This window comes from Octodon degus, unplaced genomic scaffold (assembly GCF_000260255.1).
Source record: "Octodon degus isolate 3935 unplaced genomic scaffold, OctDeg1.0 scaffold00113, whole genome shotgun sequence".
Classification (NCBI taxonomy): Eukaryota; Metazoa; Chordata; class Mammalia; order Rodentia; family Octodontidae; genus Octodon; species Octodon degus.
In genome coordinates, this window is record NW_004524689.1 from 838,482 (window position 1) to 860,393 (window position 21,912).

The window sequence follows — 21,912 nt, forward strand, 5'->3', positions numbered from 1 at the left end:
CTCCGCACGGGCCCGGAAAAGGGAAGCCCTGCGGGCTGACCTTCATAACTCAAAATATTAGGAGGCTGGTCAGTCGACACAGCTCTGCTGCTTGGCACACCACTGTCACTCTGGGGTCTTGGGGTGCTCTACCACTAAGCTCCTCCAGCAGCCCTTTGTATTTTTTACTTTGAGGCAAAGTCTTGCTAAATAGCCCAGGCTGGAATCCAACATGAAATTACCCTGCCTCAGCCTCGCTGGTAGCTGACACGCTACCTGCCCAGTCACATCATTAAAAAGTTCTTCTTTATATCAAAAATTCAAACAATAAACAATAGAACAGGGCCGGCCAAATAGCTGAGCAGATTAAAGCGCCTGCAAGCAGGCCCAGGGGCCGGGGGTTCGATCCCTGGGCCTGCCGTGCTGAGCCCGCCCCTGGGGCACGCTGAGATGGCAATTGAGACTGAGTGTGGTGGTGACATCTATAATCCCAGCTCTTGGAAGGCTGTAAACAGTCGAATCACTAAGAGTCCAATCTAGTAGTGAGATCCTGAACACCCTGTAGACCCTTCCCTAAAATACAAAAAACATACAAAAAAAAAAAAAAAAAGCCCCTGCAATAGAACAGAATACTAAAAGGTCATTGACAATCACCACCATGTGCAGAGTACCAGGGAAACCAGGGAAATGGGGAACCACGGGCGCTGCGGGCAGCCTCACCCTCGGGGTACTGTCAAGTGTGTACCGTGGGACCTGCAGGGGCCTTGGGGACCCTGGGGCTGCAGCCACGTGGGCTCTAATCTGGAGCTGCTGACATGGGGTGGCGGTGGGATTTGGTGCTGTGGCAGGTGTTGTCCTGGGGTCGTGTGGTGATGTCTAGCCCTCCAGCTCCTATCCGAGCTGCCCCAGCAGGTCCATATGCCCTTTGTTTCCTCTGCCTCAGAGGCTGGAGCAGGCTGGAGCGGGCTCATGGTGGTGCCGGAAGGGGATGTTGTCTGGCATTATCACCCCATGATCAACCTGGATAGCCAGTGTCTGCTTCACCTAGGGGCCCAGGCTGTGGGCAGAGGTCCACAGCTGTGCGTAGCACTAAGGAAACTAACAGTTCCAGGGGAGTTGGGCAGCCCCAGGAGGTGAGGCTGAAGTAGGGCAACTGGGACATGGAGGCTAGGCCGTGAGGGGTCAAGGGCTGGGGTGGGTGGGTGGGTCTGTGCATGGGCAGGGACACGAGGGACTTGGGTGGTGACAGGCTGGGACTGCCCCGTCACAAAAGCAAAGCCAGGGCAGATTGGACTGGGATCAAACTGGGAGCCAGGAAATAAACACTGCACGGCCTGAGGAGGGGACAGCCAGTGCACCCAGCATGTGGCTCCTGTGCAGACTCCTCCCAGGAGGACGGAGGAGGCGAGGCTGAGGTGATGGAAGAGACTGAGCAGGACCAGGGTGGACAGTGAGGGGCGGTCCAGGGAACCGGCCGGCAGTGAACGTGGATAGCTGGGAAGCAGGGCTGCCTGCCGCCTGCTGCCTACCGCCTGCTGCCTGCGTGCACCGCATTTCGATGGTCAAGAAAATGAGAGCTTATGTTATCTTCAGAGGATAATTTACTAAAAAATTAAAAGATAAAGCCAGGCATGGTGGTGCACGGCTGTAATCCCAGCACAGAGGGAGGCCAAGACAGGAGGATTGTAAATTTGAGCCAGCCTGGTAATTAGAGACTTAGTGAGACCCTGTCTTAAAAAAGCAAAGAAGGAGCCGGTGATGCTACTCAGCAAAAAGCCTCGGCTTCAGTGCCCAGGACCCCCCTCAAAGTCTTGTGAGTACACACATACACGCATGTGTACACACACATGCACACACGTGCGGATGCGTGGTCCCACGCACACGTGTTCGCAGGTGGGTGCTGGCGTGCACATGTGCTCGGGTGTGCGTGGGCTGAAGTGCCGGCGTCCACGCCCGGCTGTACCTCGGGGGCACGGGGCAGCTCCCAGCCACAGTGGGTTCGCTCACCGTTGGGCACTGCGGGTTACTGAACACCACCTGGAACCTGGCGTGGACTTCACCTGGAATGGCTGGAGCGAAAACGACCGGCAGCCTGACGGAGCTGAAGGGCCCAATTTCCCCCTCGGTCACCTGCATGGCGAGACAGTCCGGGTCAGTGGGCACCAGGGCTTCCGCCAGACGCCACCCACCCACGCGGGCCAGCCAGGCCGTGGCAGGACCACATCCCCGGGTGGCCTCTTGGCTGGGCTGGGCCCTCTGCCCTGGCCACGGAGGACTCGGCCTCGCTCCGCGTGAAGCGGGGCCTGCCTTAGCTTAGCCCTGCACGGCTCTGGCTGCAGGCTCAGCCTGGCGCTGGGCAGAGGGGCAGAGGGGTGCAGCCTTGCCCCTCGCCGGGGAGCGGGCTGTGCTGACCTCGCCCAGTGCGATCTCTGCCTGGGTCTCACTGGGCATTCCCGCCACACTACTGGCAGCCGGTGCACCCTTGAGGTCTGCAAGACAAAACACGACAGTAAAAAACCAACCCAAAGTGGCTGGCATTGCTCCGGAAGGAGTCGGAGGCAGCCAGGCCGGACACAGCAGTGTGTGAGACCCCGACGCGGTGAGGCAAGGCAAGGCTGACTGCGCCTGCGGTGGGGTGGTACCAGGGGAGGGATCAGCAGGCGGCTGCTCGCTCTCCCTTCCTTCCTTCCTTCCTTCCTTCCTTCCTTCCTTCCTTCCTTCCTTCCTTCCTTCCTCCTTTTTTGTTTCTTTCTGAGACAGGGTCTTGTTACGTAGTCTAGGTTGGCCTCAAACTAACGGTGATCCTCCTGCCTCAGCCTCCTGAGTGTTGGGATTATAGGCATGCACCACTACACATGGCTTGGATGGCTACTATTTCTTTTTTTTTTCTTCTTTCTTTCTTTCTTTCTTTCTTTCTTTCTTTCTTTCTTTCTTTCTTTCTTTCTTTCTTCTTTCTTTCTTTCTTTCTTTTTTTGGCGGAACCAGGCATTGAACTCAGGCCCTTGTGCTTGCCAGGGAAGAGCTTATTCCACTGAGCCATCTCCCTGGCCCCTATTTCTGAGATTGGATTCTTGAAGCTGTCAGATTTTTCAAGCCAGTCCACAACCTGTTTGGACTGAAGGAGTGAGCCTGGTATTCCTCTGCTGCCCAGGAGTGCTGTCCTGCCTGGAGCTGGCAGGGGTGCATGGGGTGTGGAGTGGCTGTCACTGTGGCTCAGCCTGGCAGGAAAGCCCATGTGGTGCTGGCTGCTCTTGGAGAGGCTGATGGGGAGCCCCCTCTTGTTTTGAGCTGTCACGCAGCCAAGGCTCCACAGAGCAGCAGGGAGGTCACGAGGACACGACAGCACAGGGGTGCTGGGGCTGAGGGCCTGTCACTGCCCCAGGTGCCATCTGCACTGGCCACAACCACAGAGACCCCTGCAGGGACTCTGCCCGGAGCCAGCCTCCACCCTCGTTGCTGCCCTTGCCCCTGCAGCCGGCCTGGGGTTGGAGCCAGGGCTCCTCTGTGTCTTATGTTGGCTTCTCAGGGACGCAAATATCAACCCACTCCATAATCAGTATTGTTTGAGTGTTTAAATATTTTCTAGTTTGGTATCACCGGAAACCAAAGCCCTGAGAAGCTTCGGAGGGCTGAGACCCTGGAGCCCCCTCCTTCCCGGGACCCAGGCCTTGGGCTCTCCTGGCGGGTGGGCAGCCCTGGGGCCGGGGCTCCCCAAGCGGCTCTCAGGCTCTTACCCTCCGACTTCACCGACTCCTTCTGGCTCTGGATGTCAAGCAGGGAGGAAGTGCTGGCCTCCAGCAGCGTCTCAGACGGTGGGGCCGTGACCCTGTCATCGAGGTTTCTGCCCTCGTAGGTGTACAGGCTGCTCTGAAAGGCATGCAGGTCTGTAGCATTCTCCTGGTCAGGCTGTGCAGATGTGCCCAGGGCCACCCTTGGGGCTCCGGCTGGTGTGAGTCTCCCTCTCCCCTTCTTCTCTCTCCTGGCTCCCCGGGGCAGGGGCCCCAGACTTGCTCCTGGCCGGGAGGACTCGTGGCTGCTGGCCTGGAGAAGGCAGGACCCTTACCAGCTTCAGGGTGGACTGGCTGTCCTCCAGCTCCACGGGCTCGGAGGCCGGGAGGACCTGGAACCTAGTGCCCAAGCCCCCGGTGTTGGTCAGCGTGACGGTGCGGGACGTGGTCTCTCCCACCACGTAGCTGCCAAAGCTGATGAGCTCCTTGTCCAGGGACAGCTGTCAAAGGACACCAGAGTGAGCTGGGAGGGATGGAGGGAGGGAGGGAGGCCGCTGTGCTGGCGACCAGAGACCTGGAACACGGTCGTTGATGTACCACATGGCAGCTCAGCTACCAAAAGCCGCCATGAAAGGTGGCTTGGGGCAAGGGGTGAAGGAGGCTGGGGCTCAGGTAACAGTCAGGACTGCTATTAATCCTTTTCTGCCTCCTCCTTCCTCCCAGTTCGGGGCCTGGGCATGGACTCGGGTGGCCAGGGAGTCTCTGGGTGCTGTGAGATGAGCGATGGCAGAAACCTACTTGGCTGGTGGCCTTGACTTCTGGGTGCCGTCACCTTCTGTGAGAGGCTCGTGCCCCAGGGCCCAGGGCTGGGCTAGGAGACCCCTGAGCACCCCAGCCTTGGTGGGGGACCACAGTGGGCCTGGGCCTGTGGCTGTGAGCCCAGACCTTGGTGCCTCTGCAGCGGGCTGTGGAGTTGGGGGTCAGCCTCTTGTGGTGCGAGGCACTGCCGAGTTCTGCGCTTGCTGGAGATGGGGAAGCCAGGGCAGGCGAGTGCTGAGGGCCAGGACGCCGCTAAGCTACTGGGCAGTGGGTCAGCACGCTGCTGGTAAAGAGATGGAGGCGTGCTGGCTGACACTGACCCCCACTGCCACAGGTGGGTCTGTGGGCGAGTGCTGCTCCTTCTTCCTGCCCTTCATCACGTCTGAGAATTGTCTCAACCACAGTGAAGGCGTCAGGCAGCGTGCCTGGGCTGCCAAGTGGAACAGGGCTCAGCATGAGCCGGGGAGGCAGGGGGTCTGTCCAGGCAGCTCTGGCACTGGTCTCCCCACTGTCCAGGCCTCCAGAATTCCAGAGCCACAGAGCAACTGCAGTCACCAGCAGAGAGCCTGAGCCCCCAGGAGGCAGGACTTCAACTTATTATTATTGTTATTATTATGCGGAACCAGGGATTGAACTCAGGCCCTTGTGCTTGCCAGGCAAGCGCTTATTCTGAGCTATCTGCCCAGCCCAGCAGGGCTTCAACTTACAGAACATTTCTTCGTTGAGCATTTCAGTGGGACAGAAAATCCACCTGTCTGAGCCAAAAAGGAGACGGTCCCTTCCAGATCTCTGTTTATCTAGGAACGGAGCAGGAGCCACCATCATTGCCTGAGCGGGACCCCTGGGCCTGTTGCATAGGGTGGCTCAGGGGTCCTAGAACAGGACCAGGAAGAGCCCTGCAGGGCAGGCATGCCCGCTCGCCCACAGCGAGCGCAGGGCAGGAGCGACCACCCTTCACCCGCCACGTTCAGCAGCGTGTTGGGGATTAAGTGGCAGCACTGGGCAGCCGGCCCAAGCGAGGCTCACCGCGGGCTTGAATGTGACGAGCGCCTCGCAGGACATTCCGGCTGACAGGGGGCCCGGAGGCTCGAAGCTGGGGCACAGTGGGATGAGTCACCGCAGGGCAGAAGACGGCCACGGACACCCAGGGGCCCCAGGCTCCCTCCCTCCTGCCTGTCTTGGCGTGGTGTCCTGACTCAGGCTGGGCACCCTGCTGTCCCCATCACCCAGCCCAGGAGACGCTCAGGCAGCACTGGGCCTGTCCAGACACCCGCGCTGGACTGGGGCCAAGGGCATTCGCTTTAACACCGAGGTGAGGGGCACTCGGAAGACGAGCCCGTCGCACAGCGCCCCGGCTGAGCGGGAGCCCGGCCCGGGAGCTCCTATAACCCGCCCCGCTTTCACAGTGCGGCTGTCCCTGATGTGCTTGCCTTCAAGCTGCACAAGCTAGACTGTAACGTAAAACCGCCTCCTGGAGTTGCCCCAGGAGACTGGGTGGAGGGGAATCTGAAACTTTTTAGCAAGGTGTGTGGTGCACACTTCTAATCCCAGCACTGGAGAGGCTGAGGCAGGAGGGCTGCCATGAGTTTGAGGCCCGCCTGGGCTACATAGTGAGTTCACAGCCAGTCTGAACCACAAAGTGAGACCCTGTCTCTGAAAAGAAACAAAACAAAACCAGAAAAATCCCAAGCTTTTCTGACTGGGCGGGGCATTCGGGTGGCAGATGATTACACGGGATGTGGCAGGCGGGACCCCACGCGTAATGGTCAGCATCCACGGCTCTGGAAGCACAGGGTGCGCAGGGCCACCCCATGTGGCACAGGGCCAGCACTCGCACCGCAGAGCCACCAAGCCACCACAGGCCGCTCCAAGACGCGAAGTTAAAAGTGTCGAGGACATAAATAAAATAGAGAATTATAGACACAAGAAAGGAACGAGGCACCGCCAAGAAATGCTAGCTCATCTGAAAAAGGACATGGAATTTTTGGAAAAGAGAAGCAGCGCCCAAAGAAGACGCGGCGTCAGCAGCTTTGACAGCCGGTGAGACACAGCTGGAGAGGCAAGCGGCGCACAGGCGACACCTCGCCCAGCCAGGGGATGGGGACGGGAGGCTGCAGGGTGATGCCAAGGGATGGGGTGGGGGGGCCGGGCCAGGGCTGAGCGGCCCAGAGCCAACCAGAGCCCACCCAGGAGGCGCCATGAGTTGGATAAAGTGACCACAGCAGCGGGCCCGTGGGACCCGAAGTCCAGAGCTATGGGACAGCACCTGCGCGTCCATCACCTGCACCATGTCACCGCGTGTCTGCCACCTGCCCTGGAACCAGGAGGCACAGCCCCAGTTTGAGGGGAAGTCCTGTCCATGGCACCTGGCTGGATGGGAAGGCGCTGGGGCCTCACAGTGGTGACCCCGATCCCTGAGCTGTGAGCCTTGGAAATGTAGGCCTCACATCTCAATTAACTACGTGGTAAAACAAACGCCACGCTTGTCCACGTGAGCTTCTGTGCACCGGGAGAGGAGTCTAGAAAACTGCCAAAGGGACAGAGGTCCTGGGGGGACCTGACTCGGTACCCCAATGGGACAGCGGCTTGTAGGTGGGGGACTGAGTGGGACCCCTGGTGGCTGGCTGGCACCGCACTGGGAGGGAGGGAGGCCCCCGGCCAGAGTCAGGCAGCATCAGGTCAGGCCGGCTGGACCTCCTTTCAGAAGCTGTATGTCACACCAACTACGGGCCGGAAGCCAAGCGGGGGCAGCAGAGTGAGAGAGTAGAGAAAGCTGCCCAGAAGGGAAGGCTGCTCCTCGGAGGAGTGCAGGACGGGAGGAACTATGGAGGCAGCAATGGGGTGGGGAAAGGAGCCAGGGGAAAACAGCCAGCAAGGGAGGGCCAGAGAGTGCTGGCCGAGGTGCGGCTGGACAGTGGGCGCAGAAGAGCCCGAGCGAGCGGCCCTCGTCTCCCCTTGATGCGCAGCGGTGGCGGGGGCTGCGAGGTCAGCGTTGGAACGGGGAGACTGAGAGGACCCAGGGAAGCTGGGCTGGGCTCGCCTCAGGCTGGCCTCGGCAGGGGTGCAGGAGCGGCTCCCAACTCCCCGGGGGACCCCACCACGCCTCACTCCACATGGATGAAGTCTCGGAGGTGCTGCTCCACGCCCACCAGCTTGCAGTAGTTGAGTGTGTAAGTAGCGTTTATCAGCGTGATCTTCTTCTTGTACACTTTGCCAACATCAAAGTCCTGGAGGGTTGGGGAGGCCTCAGGACAGCGAGCCTGTGGTGGCCGCGGACATCAGAGCGCGCTCTGCAGCCGAGTCCCAGGAAGGCTCCCTGGTGTCCCACCTTGCGACTGGCCCCAGGGTGCACCAAGAGCAGTGGGTGTCATGGGCTAACAGCAGGTGGGAGGAAGCAGGGACTTCAGGCTCCCATCTCATGACCTGGGCCACCTCATGGGAAGCCAGAATCGCTGCTTCATCCTTCAGCTGCCTGGGATTCTGCTGAGCCACCGAACTCAGGCCCTTCCCCAAGGAGGCCCTGTCAGCCAGGCTGGAGGATGCTGCCCGCTTTCCCAAGGTCAGGGAACGGCTCAGGGAGGCAGGCAGGCCCACCTTTTCTTTTTTTTTTTTGGAACTGGGGATTGAACTCAGGCCCTTGCGCTTGCCAGGCAAGCGCTTATTCCACTGAGCCATCTCCCTCGCCCCAAGCAGGCCCACCTTGAAGTGGATGTGCTCGGGCTTGCTGTTGAACGGGCGGCCCTTGAACTCCCGGCCGGATGCCACCTGCTTGTGGACCACCCCGCTGCGCAGTTGCTCCAGCGTGCAGGCCAGAATGTCCTTGTCCATCTTCGTCCCACCCACAGGCTTCCGGTCCATGTCCTCCTTGGGCACCTGAAGTTCACAAAAATAAGAGAGCAGCCTGTGCTGCTCCGGGGACCAGAGCCACTAGGGGCGAGGGGCAGGAAGTCCACATGCTGCTTCAGAGAGAGAAAGGAAAGGAAGCAAAGCTAAAATGTGTGTGTGGGGGGGGGCAGGTCAGTTCCTGGAAAGGATGGGGGGCTGGGGGTGTTCTAGATCACTGTGTCGGGCGAGAGACAGTTTTTGTAAAGCCTGGTAGAAATTCCTCCAGTGTTGTCACTGAAAATCGAGCCCTGGCCAGAGGGAAGGCTACCTTTAGAATGCTGTTTGCAGCCAGGACTGAGGTGCCCAGGCTGGCCCTCACCCTGTCCTGTGGTGCTGTTTAGAGTCTGCTTGGACCTGACCTCAGGGTAGGAAACTGCCTGGTCCTGCACACCCCTCAAGGGGACAGAGCAGGGATAGCTAGTGTGGCCTGTCCCTTTTGAGTCCCCAGAACCAGCAGAACCAAATGGCTTTCTTTGCCTGATAGCCATAGGAACTAATGTTTACAGAAGCTGAACTGTGGGCGACACTCCTGACGGGACACAGCTGCTGTCTGAGCCCAGGGCCGGTGCTGGGCGGGCAAGTTTGCTAAAAGACCTCCAAGTGGTGCTAAGCTCACTATTCTCCAGCACAGCCTCCCTGGCGGTGCGCAGTCAGGGCCCCTCTGTCCCTCCCGGCTGCACTCCACAGTGTGCGACTGGTTGTGGAAGCCCTGGTGGCAGAGCCCGGTAGTGACGGGTGTGTCCCACACACTAGCTCCCAGGGGCCTTCATGAGGGGAGGGGCTGAGGCTGGGGGTGGAAGGTGGTTGGGCCGGGGAGGGCACAGGGTGGCCTGGAGGAAGACCACGCTCACCTGGTACTGCCTGTGGGCCTCACTCCACAGCCCTGGGATCTCTGGCTTTGCCAAGGTCTCCTCCTCCAGGATGGTGGGCCCAGGAACCATCTGCATGGATTCACTGGAGGCCTTCAGCAGCAGCTGGGACACGGGGTCTGTCTCGATCTCCCTGTCCTGCAGGAGACAGGAGCAGGAGGCCGTGCACACAGAAACACAGCACATATGGGTACAGGAAGACCACCCCGGGGGTCCCACGGGAGCTCGGCCTGCGGAGCCCCACGTCTCCAAGTCCTCTGTGCCGTACTGGGACAGAGCCCCACATGCACACTCGGAACTTTCTCTACTTAAAATAGAACTCACTAATTTCTGCACATTGCTAAATGGTTTCTACCGGCACAGCACGCAGACACATGAGCCTTGGGTCTCTGGGGACATCTAGCAGGAGGATGCGCTGTCCCTGCCCACCTGCTTCTCTCCTGGCTTTGCTGCTCGAAGTGGCTGCGCCCTGCAAGGCCACGCAAACCTGGGGCCAGCACGTTGGCCTTGGGGCAAGCTTAAAACCATCACCGCTCTGCTTACCAGCGAGTGCCCTGCAGCCGTGGGGGCCGCCTTCCCCTCATAGAAGGCGGAGATATAGTTCCAGGTCCTGTCCCTCAGCGTCCGGAGAGCAGTGGCTTTGGCAGGCGGCCGCCGTCTCCTCTTGCGGCCCTCGTCCTGGGCCTCCTCCAGAATCCGACTGACGATCTCCCGCTTCCGAAGCTTCTGCTCCTCTTCGAAGGCCCTATCGGAAGCCCTTATCAGGAGACAGCCAGGTGCCTGCTTGGCACTGCCCAGAGCCAGGCCTGGGCCAGACCAAGGGGCAGGCAGACGGCACTGTGTGTCACACCCAGGGCTCCATGATACTAGGAGGATGATGCCCCCATAAGGAACCGGAGGCCACACTCAGGTTGACCCTCGGCAGTGCCAGCCAGGGTCAGGATCCCCGGCAGAGGGCACTGGGCACGGAGTGTGCACTTGAGGTGTGAGAGCTGGCTTTGCTAGGACCCTGGCTCAGGAAGCCCACCTGACAGCAGAGATGGGAGGCTGTGCTGAATTCCCATGAGGGAGACCAGAATGTAAAGCAAGGGCAGTGTGGGGGCCAGCAGGGGCTGCCCCAGGAGGAGGTGACGGCGGAGGGGCCAGAGAGCGACCAAGGCCCCTGTAGGAGCCGGAACACAGGGATTCTGGGTGGGTCATGGCCAAACAGCAGAGTGGGGCTGGGAGGGGCCAGGTGCCCCCTTCACAACCACTGCAGCCCATTGCCCGCACCGCCTCTGCGCCTCCAGCTCTTGGCGCCGATGCTCGTGGAAAATGTGCTTGAAGGCATCCCTGCCCTGGGCCAGGACCTCCTGCTGCTCCGCCTGGGCCAGCTGCTCCGCCTGCTCTGCCCGAGCCCGGTCCCAGGCCTGGAACTTCCGCAGTGCCTCCTGCAAAGGGGCAATGCTGCAGCTCTGGGGGCTGCACGGGCAGTGCAAGAGCACACGCGTGTGTGTGCACACGCACGCACACTACATCCACAGGTGCATACCCACCTGCACGGCTCCAGGGAATGCTCTGCAAACTCCACAGCTCTTCCCGTCTCTCCCCCCAACACCCAGCCCCAGTGTGCAGGGCTGACCCGGGCTGTGCACGCGGCCTGCCTCAGCCCTCAAGGTGCTGTGCCTGTATTCCCACATGCATGGAAGGCCAGGCCCACGCTGGCCAGGGCCCTGTGTTCCTGGGGGTCCCTCCTGTTCCTGGGCTGAGACCCCAAGCACAGGCTGGGCAGGAAGCCACAGTGCCAGCCCAGTGACTGCAGGGGTCGGCCCTGACAGGTGCCAGGGGACATGGCTGCCCTGGGCCCCACCTACCCGGTTCGAGGCAATGCTGTTCTTCAGTGCCAGCACCGCATCCATGCGCCGCTGCAGGTGCTCGTGGGACTCCAGCTTCTCCTTGCGCTCTTGCTCCCGGACCCTGGAAGAAGACGCACCATAAATGGGGACAGCAGGATGGCACGTGGGCAGTGACACTGTGGCCTCGGGTGTGCAAGGGACCCACATCCTCAGATCCCTAAGGGCTGAGACAGGAAGTGAGATCTAGAGAGGAACCCACCGGCCCAGGGAGGCCTTCAGGAACTTCACTGCCACACGGTGGTTCTTCTGGGCGTCTTCCACCAGCTTCTGGTGCCTGAGCCCCAGCTCCCTCTGCGTGTACAAGGACTTCCTGTGGTGACACAGGCGGGGGACATGGCTCCTGCTGCAGCCGCTCCGTGTTCTGGCTCTGCCAGGCCAGGAACCCTCAACGCGCAGCAGGGGGGCTGGCCCTGTGGGCACAGGCTACATAGGCAAAACAGGAGGCAAGCTGGGACAGGGCTGCCAGAAGTGGGGCTGTGAGATGGGAAGGGGTCAGCAAAGATGGGGAAACGAGGACCAGGAGGAGCAGGCAGTGAGGGGTGGACAGAGGACTGGGATGGGGGTACCGTGGGGGCTGTGGCCTGAAGCAGCTGGGTGGAAGAGGGGTACACGACGCAGGGTGGGGAAGCCAGAGGTTTGGGACAGGCCTGCACCAGCGACTCCTCAAGAGGGCACTTTTGATGTGGGGCTCAAGCCTGACCGAGAAGAAGTGGGACACCAGAGAGCCAGGGACAGCCCCCGGGGAGGTATGACTTTGCGCTGGCTCTGGTGACTGTGGCTACAGGTCCTTTAGGGAGCCTGGGCAGGCAGGGTCTGACAGGCCGGGCAGGGAAATCTTGGTGCCCAGGAGTTAGCGGGACACAGGGACCGCCCGGTGTGCCCACCGGGTCCGGAGCCGCCGGTTCCTCTCCGCCTTCCGCGAGGCCTCCTCCTCCCTGCAGAGCTGCTGGGCCGCATGCTCCCGGAGACACCGGTCCCTGGTCTGTGCCTCCTTGTGGCTGGACTTCCGGACGTCCTCCAGCTGCCCCTTCTTGATCTCAAGGTGCCACATGGCGTTCCTGGAAGACAGGGGCGCTCGCTGGGGACCGGGACCAGCCTCCAGATCTGGACCTCAGGTGCCAGGCTGTGGCAAGTGACTGAGGGGACACTGCGTGCCCCTATGACAGGTGAGCCCCCTCCAGAGAGCCCCTGTTCAACATCTCCCACCCTGGAAGGTCACCGTCCTATGACCTGCATCCAGGCTGGAGCCCAGCATTGCGCTTCCTGGGGCCCACGAGCACACATCTGGTCCAGGGCTGGGTCAGCTGAGCGCTACAGGCCTCTCTTGGCCAGAGGGAAGTGTCAGGGAAGGTGGCTGGAACTGTCTTCTGCAGGCCTGGGGGCTCCGCCGGCCCTCAGATGTGCTTGCTGTGGGCTCGGGTGGCGGCCAGCCTTGACCCTAGTTGGACAGGGGACCTGCCCGGCTTCTGTCTTGGTCAATCTGTTCTGGCCCAGGCTGCCAGCAGTGGGGGGCTGAGGGAGCACGGGGACCCCAACCTGAGGCGCAGCAGCAGCAGTGGCAGTGACCAGCACACTCACTCGCGTGTAGACACTACCTCCCCACGAGGCAGGACGGATTCGGTTCAGCTGCAGAATGCCTTGCTCACCACGGTAAAGCAAGCGTCTCATGTCCAACCAACTCGGTGCTCCCTGTCAGCTCTCAGCAGGTGCTCTGTGTCACATTGGGAAACTTCCTTCTGCTCCTGATTCGTTAAAAATGCTTCTCGAAAACCATGGCCGCAGAGTCAAGTCCCCTCCTCCCAGCGGAGGGTCACAGCGGTCACTGCCTGTGGCCCCGCTTTTCTGCAGTGCAGGGGTCCATGACCTGGCCCCTCACACTGAGCTTCACCCTAACCTCCTTTACCTTTTACTATGAGATGAGGTTGGGCCAAGGCCCTGGGTTTCCTCGGCTGTGCTAGAAATTCTGATCCTCCACCTCAACTTGGCCGGAAGACTCAGAAGCACAGGCAGCTCCAACTGGTGGGGGTCTACCCTGGGGCACAATTGGTTCCACCTCCAGAGTGACTCGCACAAAAAGACTATATAAAGGGGCTGGGAAGTAGTTGATCTTCCACTTGGGCGGAGGAACTGCAGTCTTCGTGCCCGCGTGGCTTGGACTTCATCGCCTGGCTTGCAGCACCGGCTTGGATCCTTCCCCTTCCGTCCTTCCCTCCATGAGCTAGGGACTCGCACGAAGCACTGCTGGGGACTTCAGACCTCGGGACTGAACTCCTAGGTCTGGGGTGTGCAGACGACCCCTGCACGCTCCCCCATCTGACTCTGCAGCCGTCACAAGCCAAATCTTGTAATTCCTTATACACTGTATGTCTTCTGTAATATCTGTCCTTGTACATCTGTTCCTCTAAGCAAAACGCCGACCGAGACACGGGTGCTGGGGCTGCGGGGTGCGCTGCCTGGCTCGTGGCCGCCGGGCTGCAGCCAGCCTCATGGGGCTGTGCGTAGCTCTCTCCCCAGTGCATGGACAGTGTGTGCTCAGATGCCCAGTGGCTCCTGGGTCCTGGGCGATGAGTCCCAAGTGGCCCACTGTGTGTGCCTGGTGTGCGGCCACAGCCACTGTCGCGTTTTGCCTAGGATTTCCCATCTTCTCGGGAGCTTGGTTTGTGCCCCCCTCTCGCGTGCCGGCCTCCATGTTGAGGTTTTGCAGCTTTCTGTGCAATGCAGGGCCTGCTGCAGCCTTCCCTGAGTGACACGAGGCCCGAGCTTCCTGTACTGTGGGTCACTCCTTTCCTCCAAGACCTACTCTCCCTGATCTCGACCCCACACTGGTCTACACTGGAGGCACATCGTCCTCCATCCTGCGCTGAGCGTCCTGTGGCTCTAAGGAAACCAGCTGTTCTGGGGGTGCTGCTGCTCCCCGTGCTGCGGTCTTGGGGTTTGGGTCTCTTGTTTCACAGGGAGGGTGGGGGGTGGCTGAGCCTGCTGCTGGGACAGAGCACAGGGACTCTGGGAGTTCAACATCAATGTGGCTGCCCTCCTCAGGTTCGGCATAGCCCAGGTCTGCGTGGCCCAGATGGAGGCTCCAGTGGGTTCCGGGTCTGCTGATGACCCATCCTGCACGATGGCATGGTCCAGCAGTCCTCGGGGACACACGGAATGGGTGACCTGCTGCCCTGAGTGCTTTCCCAGGGGTCCCTCGAGGTTGCATCGCCTCCCAGACCTGCACGGCCTCTGCCACCTTGTCCAGGTCAAGGTCCCCGCATGAACCCTAGAGGGACACGTGTGTTTGCGGGCTGTGGAGTGGCCAGAGGCTCAGACCTGGCCCGGCTGAGCACCCCAGTGGCCCCTCGGATAATGCCTATCCATGCCTCCCAGGGTGCTGGCCCCTCCTTCACACCCCAGCCTGGTGCTGGCAGGAGCTGAGGGGCCAGGCTCAGCATGAGCCGGAGCCCGCCAGGGCACGGGCCCGCACTTCAGCAGAGCTGGGAGCGAGTGCTAAAGACTCCTCCACCAGGCCAGGTTGTAAATCTCCTGCTTTCTTGGTGTGATATTGGTGATTTTTTAAAAAATTATTTATTTGTGTGTGTGTGTGTGTGTGTGTGTGTGTGTGTGGCCAGCTCAGCCCACCAGGGGGCGGGGCTGGCTGGCATGTGGTGCTGGGGGATTGAACTGTGGTCCCTGTGCTTTGCTAAGCTTGTTCTAAGTAGGTGCTTTAGACCACTGAGCCATCTCACCAGCCCGATATTGGTGATTGAACCCAGGGTCTTCCCACCAAGTCCTCTTTTGTTTATTGTTATTTTGTATTTTGAGACAGGGTCTCACTAAAACCTCTAAATTGCCCTGGTTGGACTCAAACTTGTGACTATCCTGCCTCAGCCTCCCACAGTGCTGGGGGCACACACATGTGCCACCTCCCACATCAGTTTCTTAATTTCTGAAGCTCTGTGTCAATTTTCATCAAGGGCCGGTGGTCCCTGGCACAGGTTCTGAGGAAAGCGGGTCGCCGGGCAGCTCTGCGGTGCTGCTGGCGTGGGCAGTGTCTTGCCTTAGTCCGCCCACGGCCACGCCTATCCTAAGCCACCTGATCCTGGCCTTCAGCTGACAACTGCCAAACTCTACACCCTTCCTGGCTTGTTGCAGCCCAGGAGAGGGGGCCCTCTGTGCTGCTAGGTGACATGCGCACCGAAGCCTCGCACGGCCCTCGTCCCAGCCAGTGTGTGCGTGGGCACCAGGGTCGCCTGGCTGAGTCATCTGCGGCTGCTTCAGTCATGCGGTCATGACTCCTCTGGAGCGGGGTGAGGCGGCCAGCATCCCTGCCACTGTAGGTGACCCACAGGTGGCAAAACCAGTTTGCCATGTCCTTCTCACAGGACCACCTTCCTTGAGGTGGCCTTTCCATTTCGAGGGATGTGGTGCAGTGGCCTTTAGGGTCACTTGAGGGTGTTGTGCAGGATCATCTGTGGTGTGGCATTTCCGTGGCAGTGCCGGATGGCTCCAAGTGGCAGTGCCATGGCAGGGTGAGCTCAAGTGGGCACCCGTGTGGATGAGTGGAGCCGAGGGGTTGAGATACCAGCAGCCCCTCAGGTCAGCAGGGGAAGGGACCTGGCATCCAGGTGCATGTCCGGGCCCTGCATGTGCAGGGTGCTGCCCCTGTGGCGGCTCAGCTCGCCAAGTGCCCTGGTCCTCTGAACCATGCAGGGTGCAGCTGGGACTGCGATCTGAGCAGGGACCGCACCTGCACTTAGCCAGCAACAGGTGGCCAGGTGCAAGGGGTTCAGGCAGCTCACGGATCTAGGGGTCCCGAGGACCAAGACCGATGGGACCACAGAAGCCCTTCACCTCATTGCATGGGTGGGGAGAGGGAAGGATCCCAGGCCAGGCCTGGGCCCACCCTGCCACACCCTGACTTTTGCCCAGAGGCCTCAGGAAGTGACAACCTGGGTACGCTGTGCTGAGGGGGCTCCCAGGGTCACAGTGTCTACATGGGCTGTGGGTTTTGCAGCAACACTGGCCTGTTCCACCCATGCCTTCCTTTCTGGAAAGCTAGCCCAGGAAGGAAGCGATCAGGAGTGGCTGGCAGTCACGTGCCTTGAAGGGCACTGGCAGAGACCTGGCCTGAGGGAATCACGGGCAGCAGCCAGTGGCTGGAGGCTTGGGGACAGGGCCGGGAGACAGAGTGAGCTAACCAGAACCAAGACAGTGTTTGCCAGGAAGGCTCCTCTGCCACTGTCATGGATCAGGGCCAGACTGTGTGGACCTCCGGGAGCCTCATCACCCCCACTGCCAGTCTTCCTTGGGGTATGGCAAGGGGCTCAACCCCCCAACCCTGCCTGTAGCCCATGGGCTGGTGCTGGTGGAATCCAGACCTGGCCAGTGGTCTCTGGAGTCACGCTGGGTCTGTCTCCTCCCCAGGGCTTCTGGATAAGCTGGGGGCCCTTGGGACCAGGGATGCAGGCTGTAAGGAAGTGCGGGGACCAGGACACGGAAGTGGACAGAGACGGGAGCTGCAGCCCCAGGAGCGGAAAGCCAGGTGGGCAGGGGAAATGCGGGGCAGCGGCCCCAGCGCCCGCTGCCTCCCTGGTGTCAGCCCCAGCCCCACGCTGCTTCAGGGTCACACAAGGCATGGACTCCTCCGCCCACCAGCTCCACCAACTCACTCGCTCTCCTGCAGCACGGCCCCGAGTGTTGACTGCAGGACATGCTCATCCTCTAGTTCCAAGCACAGGCGACAGGATGCGGCCTGCAGGCGGCCCACGGCTGCCCTGCCAGTGACAGGAGAGTGCAGGTTGGCCCTGGAGAAGGTGGGGCTGTCCTGGAGCCTGCCCCTGCCCTGCTGGCCCCGCGCAGCTCCCAGCTTTCTCCCAGCTTCCTCCTGGGGGGGGGGTCTGGAAGCCAAACTCCTCACTCCCGGGCCCCCGGAGGGACCCAGTGCACCCTGAAACACGGCCATGCCTGTTGACCCGAGCCACTGAGCTCAGCCTGGGCCCACTTCCCCCCGGGCTGCAGCGTTCCCTGGGTGCCATCCAGCCGGAGCTCACGGCTCCCCTGAGCTCCAGCTGCACAGCAGGGTGAGTGGCATTGGGGTCCCTGGGTCCCTGTGCAGAAGGGCCTGAGTAACATGACAAGAGGACGTGCCACGTGGACGCTGCAGCTCAGAGCCCCCTCCTAGGCTGTGGTGCCCGCAAGTGGGCTGCAAGCAATGGGTCAGGCTTAGAGTCCTCTGCAGACCCCGTGTTGCTGCACCCTACACCCAGGCAGGTGCTCAACCCCAGGGAGGAGCCAGGTGTATCCCAGGGGAGTGCATCAGTCCCTATCTCGCCAGCTGGCTTCTGACCCCACCCTCTGGTCCCCCACCTCTGGCCCCGCATCCCGGCCCACGGATGCGCACATGTTGTTGCGTTTCCTCTCCCGAGCGACCTCAGCAGCCACGTTTGCCTGCTGCTTGCTCAGCAGGTCCATCCTGTGACGACAGGCACACAGCTCCCTCCTACAGTGAGAAGCAGGGTGGGTCCCTGAAGCTCCACCCTGAGGGGGCACCAAGGCAGGTCCCTCCTGCCTCCCCTGCCTGCACTGGGGCTGTGAGCCCTGCGTCCTCCTGGGGTCTCTGCCATGGGGCAGCACAAGCATAGCCTTACCCATCCTTTCCTGAAAAGCCCTGAGATGACATCATGACGTCTGGGCGCCATGTGGGGGCCTGGAGGTGCCCTGGGTTACACAGGCTGGGGCCTCTGGGTGCCGGGCTTGGGCAGGTCCCCATCCTGCTTTGGGGCTCCCCTTGGTTGAGGGCAACAGAATTCAACCCAGCAGCACTCTGGCTCGGAGCGGGTGGAGGTGCTGTGTTCGGGCGGCCGCAGGCTCACCGGGTCTTCTGGAGGAACAGGTCCTTCTCTTCCTGCTCCTTGTCCAGGAGGTCCAGGCTCCTGCGCAGCTGGGACGCCTGCACCCTGTCTCTGGCAGTGGCCAGCGTCTTCGCTTTCTGGGTATCAGGGCTTCTCTCCTTCCCGGGACTTGGAATGAAACAGATGGTAGCTGCCGCCCACCCTGTCCAGGCCTACGTGCCTCGGGCATCTGCGCCCGTGGTTCCACGTCCCACTGCAGGAGCTGCACTTGCAGGTGCGGAGTAGCTCCCCTTCCCCCAAGAATTACCAGGGGTGGCTGCGGGCAGCAGTGTTCTCCATTCCCAGAGGACATTTCACCCCAAACTCTTCATTCTCTAATTCGTCTACTTCTAGAAATCAACGCAGGAAGAGTTAAAACAAACAAACCAACAAACCAGCTGGGGATGGTGGTGTGTACCTGTAACCCTAGCACTGGGGAGTTCGAGGCAGGAGGATGGCCAGGGCTTTAAGCCCAGCCTGGGCTACGCTGTACAAGTCTCTTTCAAAAACAAGTGCCTGGGGCCAGGGAGATGGCTCAGTAGAATAAGCGCTTCCCTGGCAAATGCAAGGGCCTGAGTTTAATCCCTAGTTCCCCCCACACACACACACACAAAAGCCTGACAACCAAAAACTAAAAAAAAGTAAGCAGGCAAACAGCAGATCAAACACTCAAGTCTCAAACTGAATGAGCAAAGAAATTCTCAAAGCAGGGGCCAGGGAACCAGGGGGTCCCAAGACTCCTTCGGGTAGGAGGACTGCAAGTTCAAGCCCAGCCCAGGCAACATGACAATTCATCAGTGTAACCCTGTCTCAAAATAAACAAGTAAAAAAGGCTGGCAAGTGCTCTGTGTCAATCCCCAGTCCTGGAAAAAAGAAGTAGAGGGGTTTGCTGGAATCCTTGTCTTAGGAAATCGCTACAGACTTCCAGCAACACATAGCAAGGTGAACTGTGGGCTCATGGCCACACAACCCATCTTTGTAAAAATGACTGAGAAGGAATTTTAGAAAGCACGGAGCTGCGGAGCTGACCACCACAGGGGCACGGGAGTGGGAAGAAGTGGCTGGCAGAGGCCACACCAACCCGTGGGCAGCACAGGGCGTGGTACCCTAGAACCAAACTGGGAGCCACTCGGGCCAGAACCTGGGGCCCTTGCTGGAACGTTGCGTAAGGTCCAGCCTGAGACTCCAATGAAGGACATCTCCAAAAGAGTTCAGATCATCAGAAACTTTAAGAAAAAAATCTAAATGCTTCCAGAAGTAGAAAATAAAAAGAGGTCAATTAACGAGCTGGGATAAAAAGGTACTCAACTTCTCCACAGTGATGCCAAGAACTAGAAAACTACAGTGTCTCTTTCAAAATTCTCAGCCATTATTTATCTTTTTTCAAATGAAGCCAGTGGACCCCCCCCCCCAAGGCGCAGTGTGAATCTAAGCGACACAGTCTCCCCGCAATAAAGGACTCGGGAGCAGTCCCAGCCTGGCGTCTTTGCTGTGGGAGAGAGGTGTCTTGGCTACTACCATCCTTCAAGATGCCGTCCATGTCGGTGAACAGGCCAGCGTCTTCTTCCATCCTGGGAGCAGAAGTTAGCTGTGAAAAAATCATCACGAAATGTAGGTTAACAAGAACACAAAACAAAGAAAAGCCCAGAAGTTTGCCGTACAGGAATTCATGGTCTCCCTGAGAAGACATTAAAGCTGGGCGTGGTGGCGCACACCTTGATCCCGGCACAGGGGGCTGGGGAGGCCCGGGCAGGGCTGCTGCAAACTCAAGGCCAGCCTTGGCTGCAAAGCGAGCTCAGAGCAACCCTGAACTGCACAGTGACACGCCGTCTCAAAAAGACAAGCAAAAACACCCACAACTAAAAAGACATTAAGAAATTGAGTAGATGAGCTAGCTGAACCACACACCAGGACAACAGTGTCTGCAGCACAGGCGTCTGACAAAGATCGTGATAGGCAGGACACCCAAGGATCCAGCCAGAGCTGAAGTTTGGAAAAAAATCCTCCAAATTTGGCCACAGAAGCAGGCAGCCAGAGAAGCCTGCTGCTCGCTGGCGCACCCTGGTGCCTTGCGAGTGGCGCTGATTTCCGTCGTCGTGGAGGAGAAGGGGTGCTGCAGGCCGCAGCCAAGTCTCTGCACTCGGAGGCCGTTTCCAGGAGACGCACTTACACCTTCCCGTTCCCAGTGACTTCGTCCACTGCCTTTGTCCCGAGCAGAGCTGGCCTCAGGTGGGGTGAAGCAGTAGGAGTGAGTGCTGGGGGCCATGCAGTAGGGCCCCTTCCACGCCAAATGAAGCGTGGGGTGGGCAAGTCCCTCTGGGGGAGCACAGCCCCCTCCTCTGCTCTTGGCCGGGGCTCCTGAGGCTCCCTGTCCTGCACGGCTCCATCCGCCCATCCACGTGCCCTTCCGTTGTTCTAGTGGCTTCTAACTGAAGCACACTGCTCCGAGGGAGTTACAGGACGGCGAATGGCTCCACTCTTGAATTTTCAGCTTGTTCTCTGCAATAAGCCTCTTTGATGTCCAGGATGCAGCTTGGGGAGTGCGCGTCCCTGCTGTTACTGAGAGGTCTACGAAGGGGACTTGGGAGCAGGACACTGTGTGTGCCGTCCCTGTGGGCCGCGTGGCTGGCTGTGCACTGGTGGGCACTTAGACGGCCGAGCTAATCTCCCCAGCCCAACACTGGAAGATTCTTTGCTCGGCACAGACGGGTCTCAAGGACACGGCAGAGGCTGTGCGGGGTGTCCCTCAGGTGGCGAAGCAGGAGCAGGCCATGGGCTCTCCCACGTGGAGACGGGACCCAGAGCCGAGGCCTGACTCTCCCTCGGGGCCACCCTCGGCAGGTGACCAGCCAGGAAGCGACAAGTGCTGGATAAAGTCACATCTTCATTTTCTTGAAAAAACACGAAGAACTTACAAAACACCAGGAAACCGCCAAGCTAAAATCCAAGTGACGGCAAGAATACAGATGGCCTAAGTGGCCAAGATCAAGGCGAGTATCTTCTCTAACTGGATTTGTAAAAAACAGTAACAAAGCCATAAAAGAGACACTAAAATCCATGCTTGGGGCCCCGGATACGCCTAGGGCACAGCCCCTGCTTGGCAAGCGTGCGGTCGTGAGTTTGAGTCCCACTACCAAAAATAAAGGAATAAATAAATTTGAATAAAAAAAAATAAACCCGCGCTTACACGGCTGCACTGTATGTCTAAGCCAGAAAGAGCAGCCCCGCGCAGCAAGTCCGAGCAGGAGGAGCCAGCAGCTGCCTAGCAACAGGCCGCGCTCCCAGTCCCAGCTGTGCCCGGCCGGGCGCCACCCAGGCCACACTGGGGACACACACCGAGGGCAGGGCCGCGCTCAGCGTGGGGCCCTCACTGGTGGGGCCAACTCTGCCCGCTCGGGAATAGCGCCACTAAAACCCGACTTTCCATTGACATGTTCAGAAAAACGCAGCAAGCTCCATAAGAGATGCGTGTCTATCGTGAAGCCAGGAGAGGACACGGCCAGCGGTAGCCCGTGGCAGGCCCTCGGGAGCTGGGCAGGCCCAGGGCCACGGACAAGGACACGGCCCTCTGCACGGGTGCCGCCCAGGAGCACGCAGCCCGCCGGTCCTCGGTGGGGCGGGCCCGGGCGGCTTGCCACTTTATTTTACTTTTGGTTCTATTACACAGCACAGTGAATAGTCAAGAACCGAGCACCGCACATTTTTAAACTGCCGAGAGGAAATTCCAAATGTTCTCGTAAAACGTGAAGCATCTGAGGTGATAGATATGTTAGCTTAGTTACTCCACATTGTATCCATAAAAATGTCACTTTGTACCCCATAAACATACACAAAAATTATCAGTGTGGATTGTTTTTTTTTT

General features: G+C 59.9%; 1 protein-coding gene across 2 annotated transcripts in view; it reads right to left on the reverse strand.

The window, feature by feature from the left end:
* Cfap74 (cilia and flagella associated protein 74) overlaps window positions 1-21,912 on the reverse strand; it is a 50,334-nt gene that overhangs the window by 14,944 nt on the left and 13,478 nt on the right. For both annotated transcript variants that reach the window (XM_023699580.1, XM_023699579.1), the window contains exons 2-21: window positions 19,569-19,638; window positions 18,319-18,400; window positions 18,033-18,179; window positions 17,561-17,659; window positions 16,830-16,934; window positions 12,060-12,233; window positions 11,375-11,485; window positions 11,134-11,236; window positions 10,553-10,710; window positions 9,824-10,025; window positions 9,263-9,418; window positions 8,226-8,399; window positions 7,635-7,753; window positions 7,084-7,161; window positions 5,553-5,619; window positions 5,234-5,323; window positions 4,043-4,207; window positions 3,714-3,846; window positions 2,392-2,468; window positions 1,987-2,109 (exon numbers count right to left, since the gene is read on the reverse strand). In XM_023699580.1, the coding sequence (XP_023555348.1) occupies window positions 1,987-2,109; window positions 2,392-2,468; window positions 3,714-3,846; window positions 4,043-4,207; window positions 5,234-5,323; window positions 5,553-5,619; window positions 7,084-7,161; window positions 7,635-7,753; window positions 8,226-8,399; window positions 9,263-9,418; window positions 9,824-10,025; window positions 10,553-10,710; window positions 11,134-11,236; window positions 11,375-11,485; window positions 12,060-12,233; window positions 16,830-16,934; window positions 17,561-17,659; window positions 18,033-18,179; window positions 18,319-18,400; window positions 19,569-19,620 (2,415 nt within the window). In that variant the 5' untranslated portion in view covers window positions 19,621-19,638. The remainder of the gene's footprint in view (window positions 1-1,986; window positions 2,110-2,391; window positions 2,469-3,713; window positions 3,847-4,042; window positions 4,208-5,233; window positions 5,324-5,552; window positions 5,620-7,083; window positions 7,162-7,634; window positions 7,754-8,225; window positions 8,400-9,262; window positions 9,419-9,823; window positions 10,026-10,552; window positions 10,711-11,133; window positions 11,237-11,374; window positions 11,486-12,059; window positions 12,234-16,829; window positions 16,935-17,560; window positions 17,660-18,032; window positions 18,180-18,318; window positions 18,401-19,568; window positions 19,639-21,912) is intronic.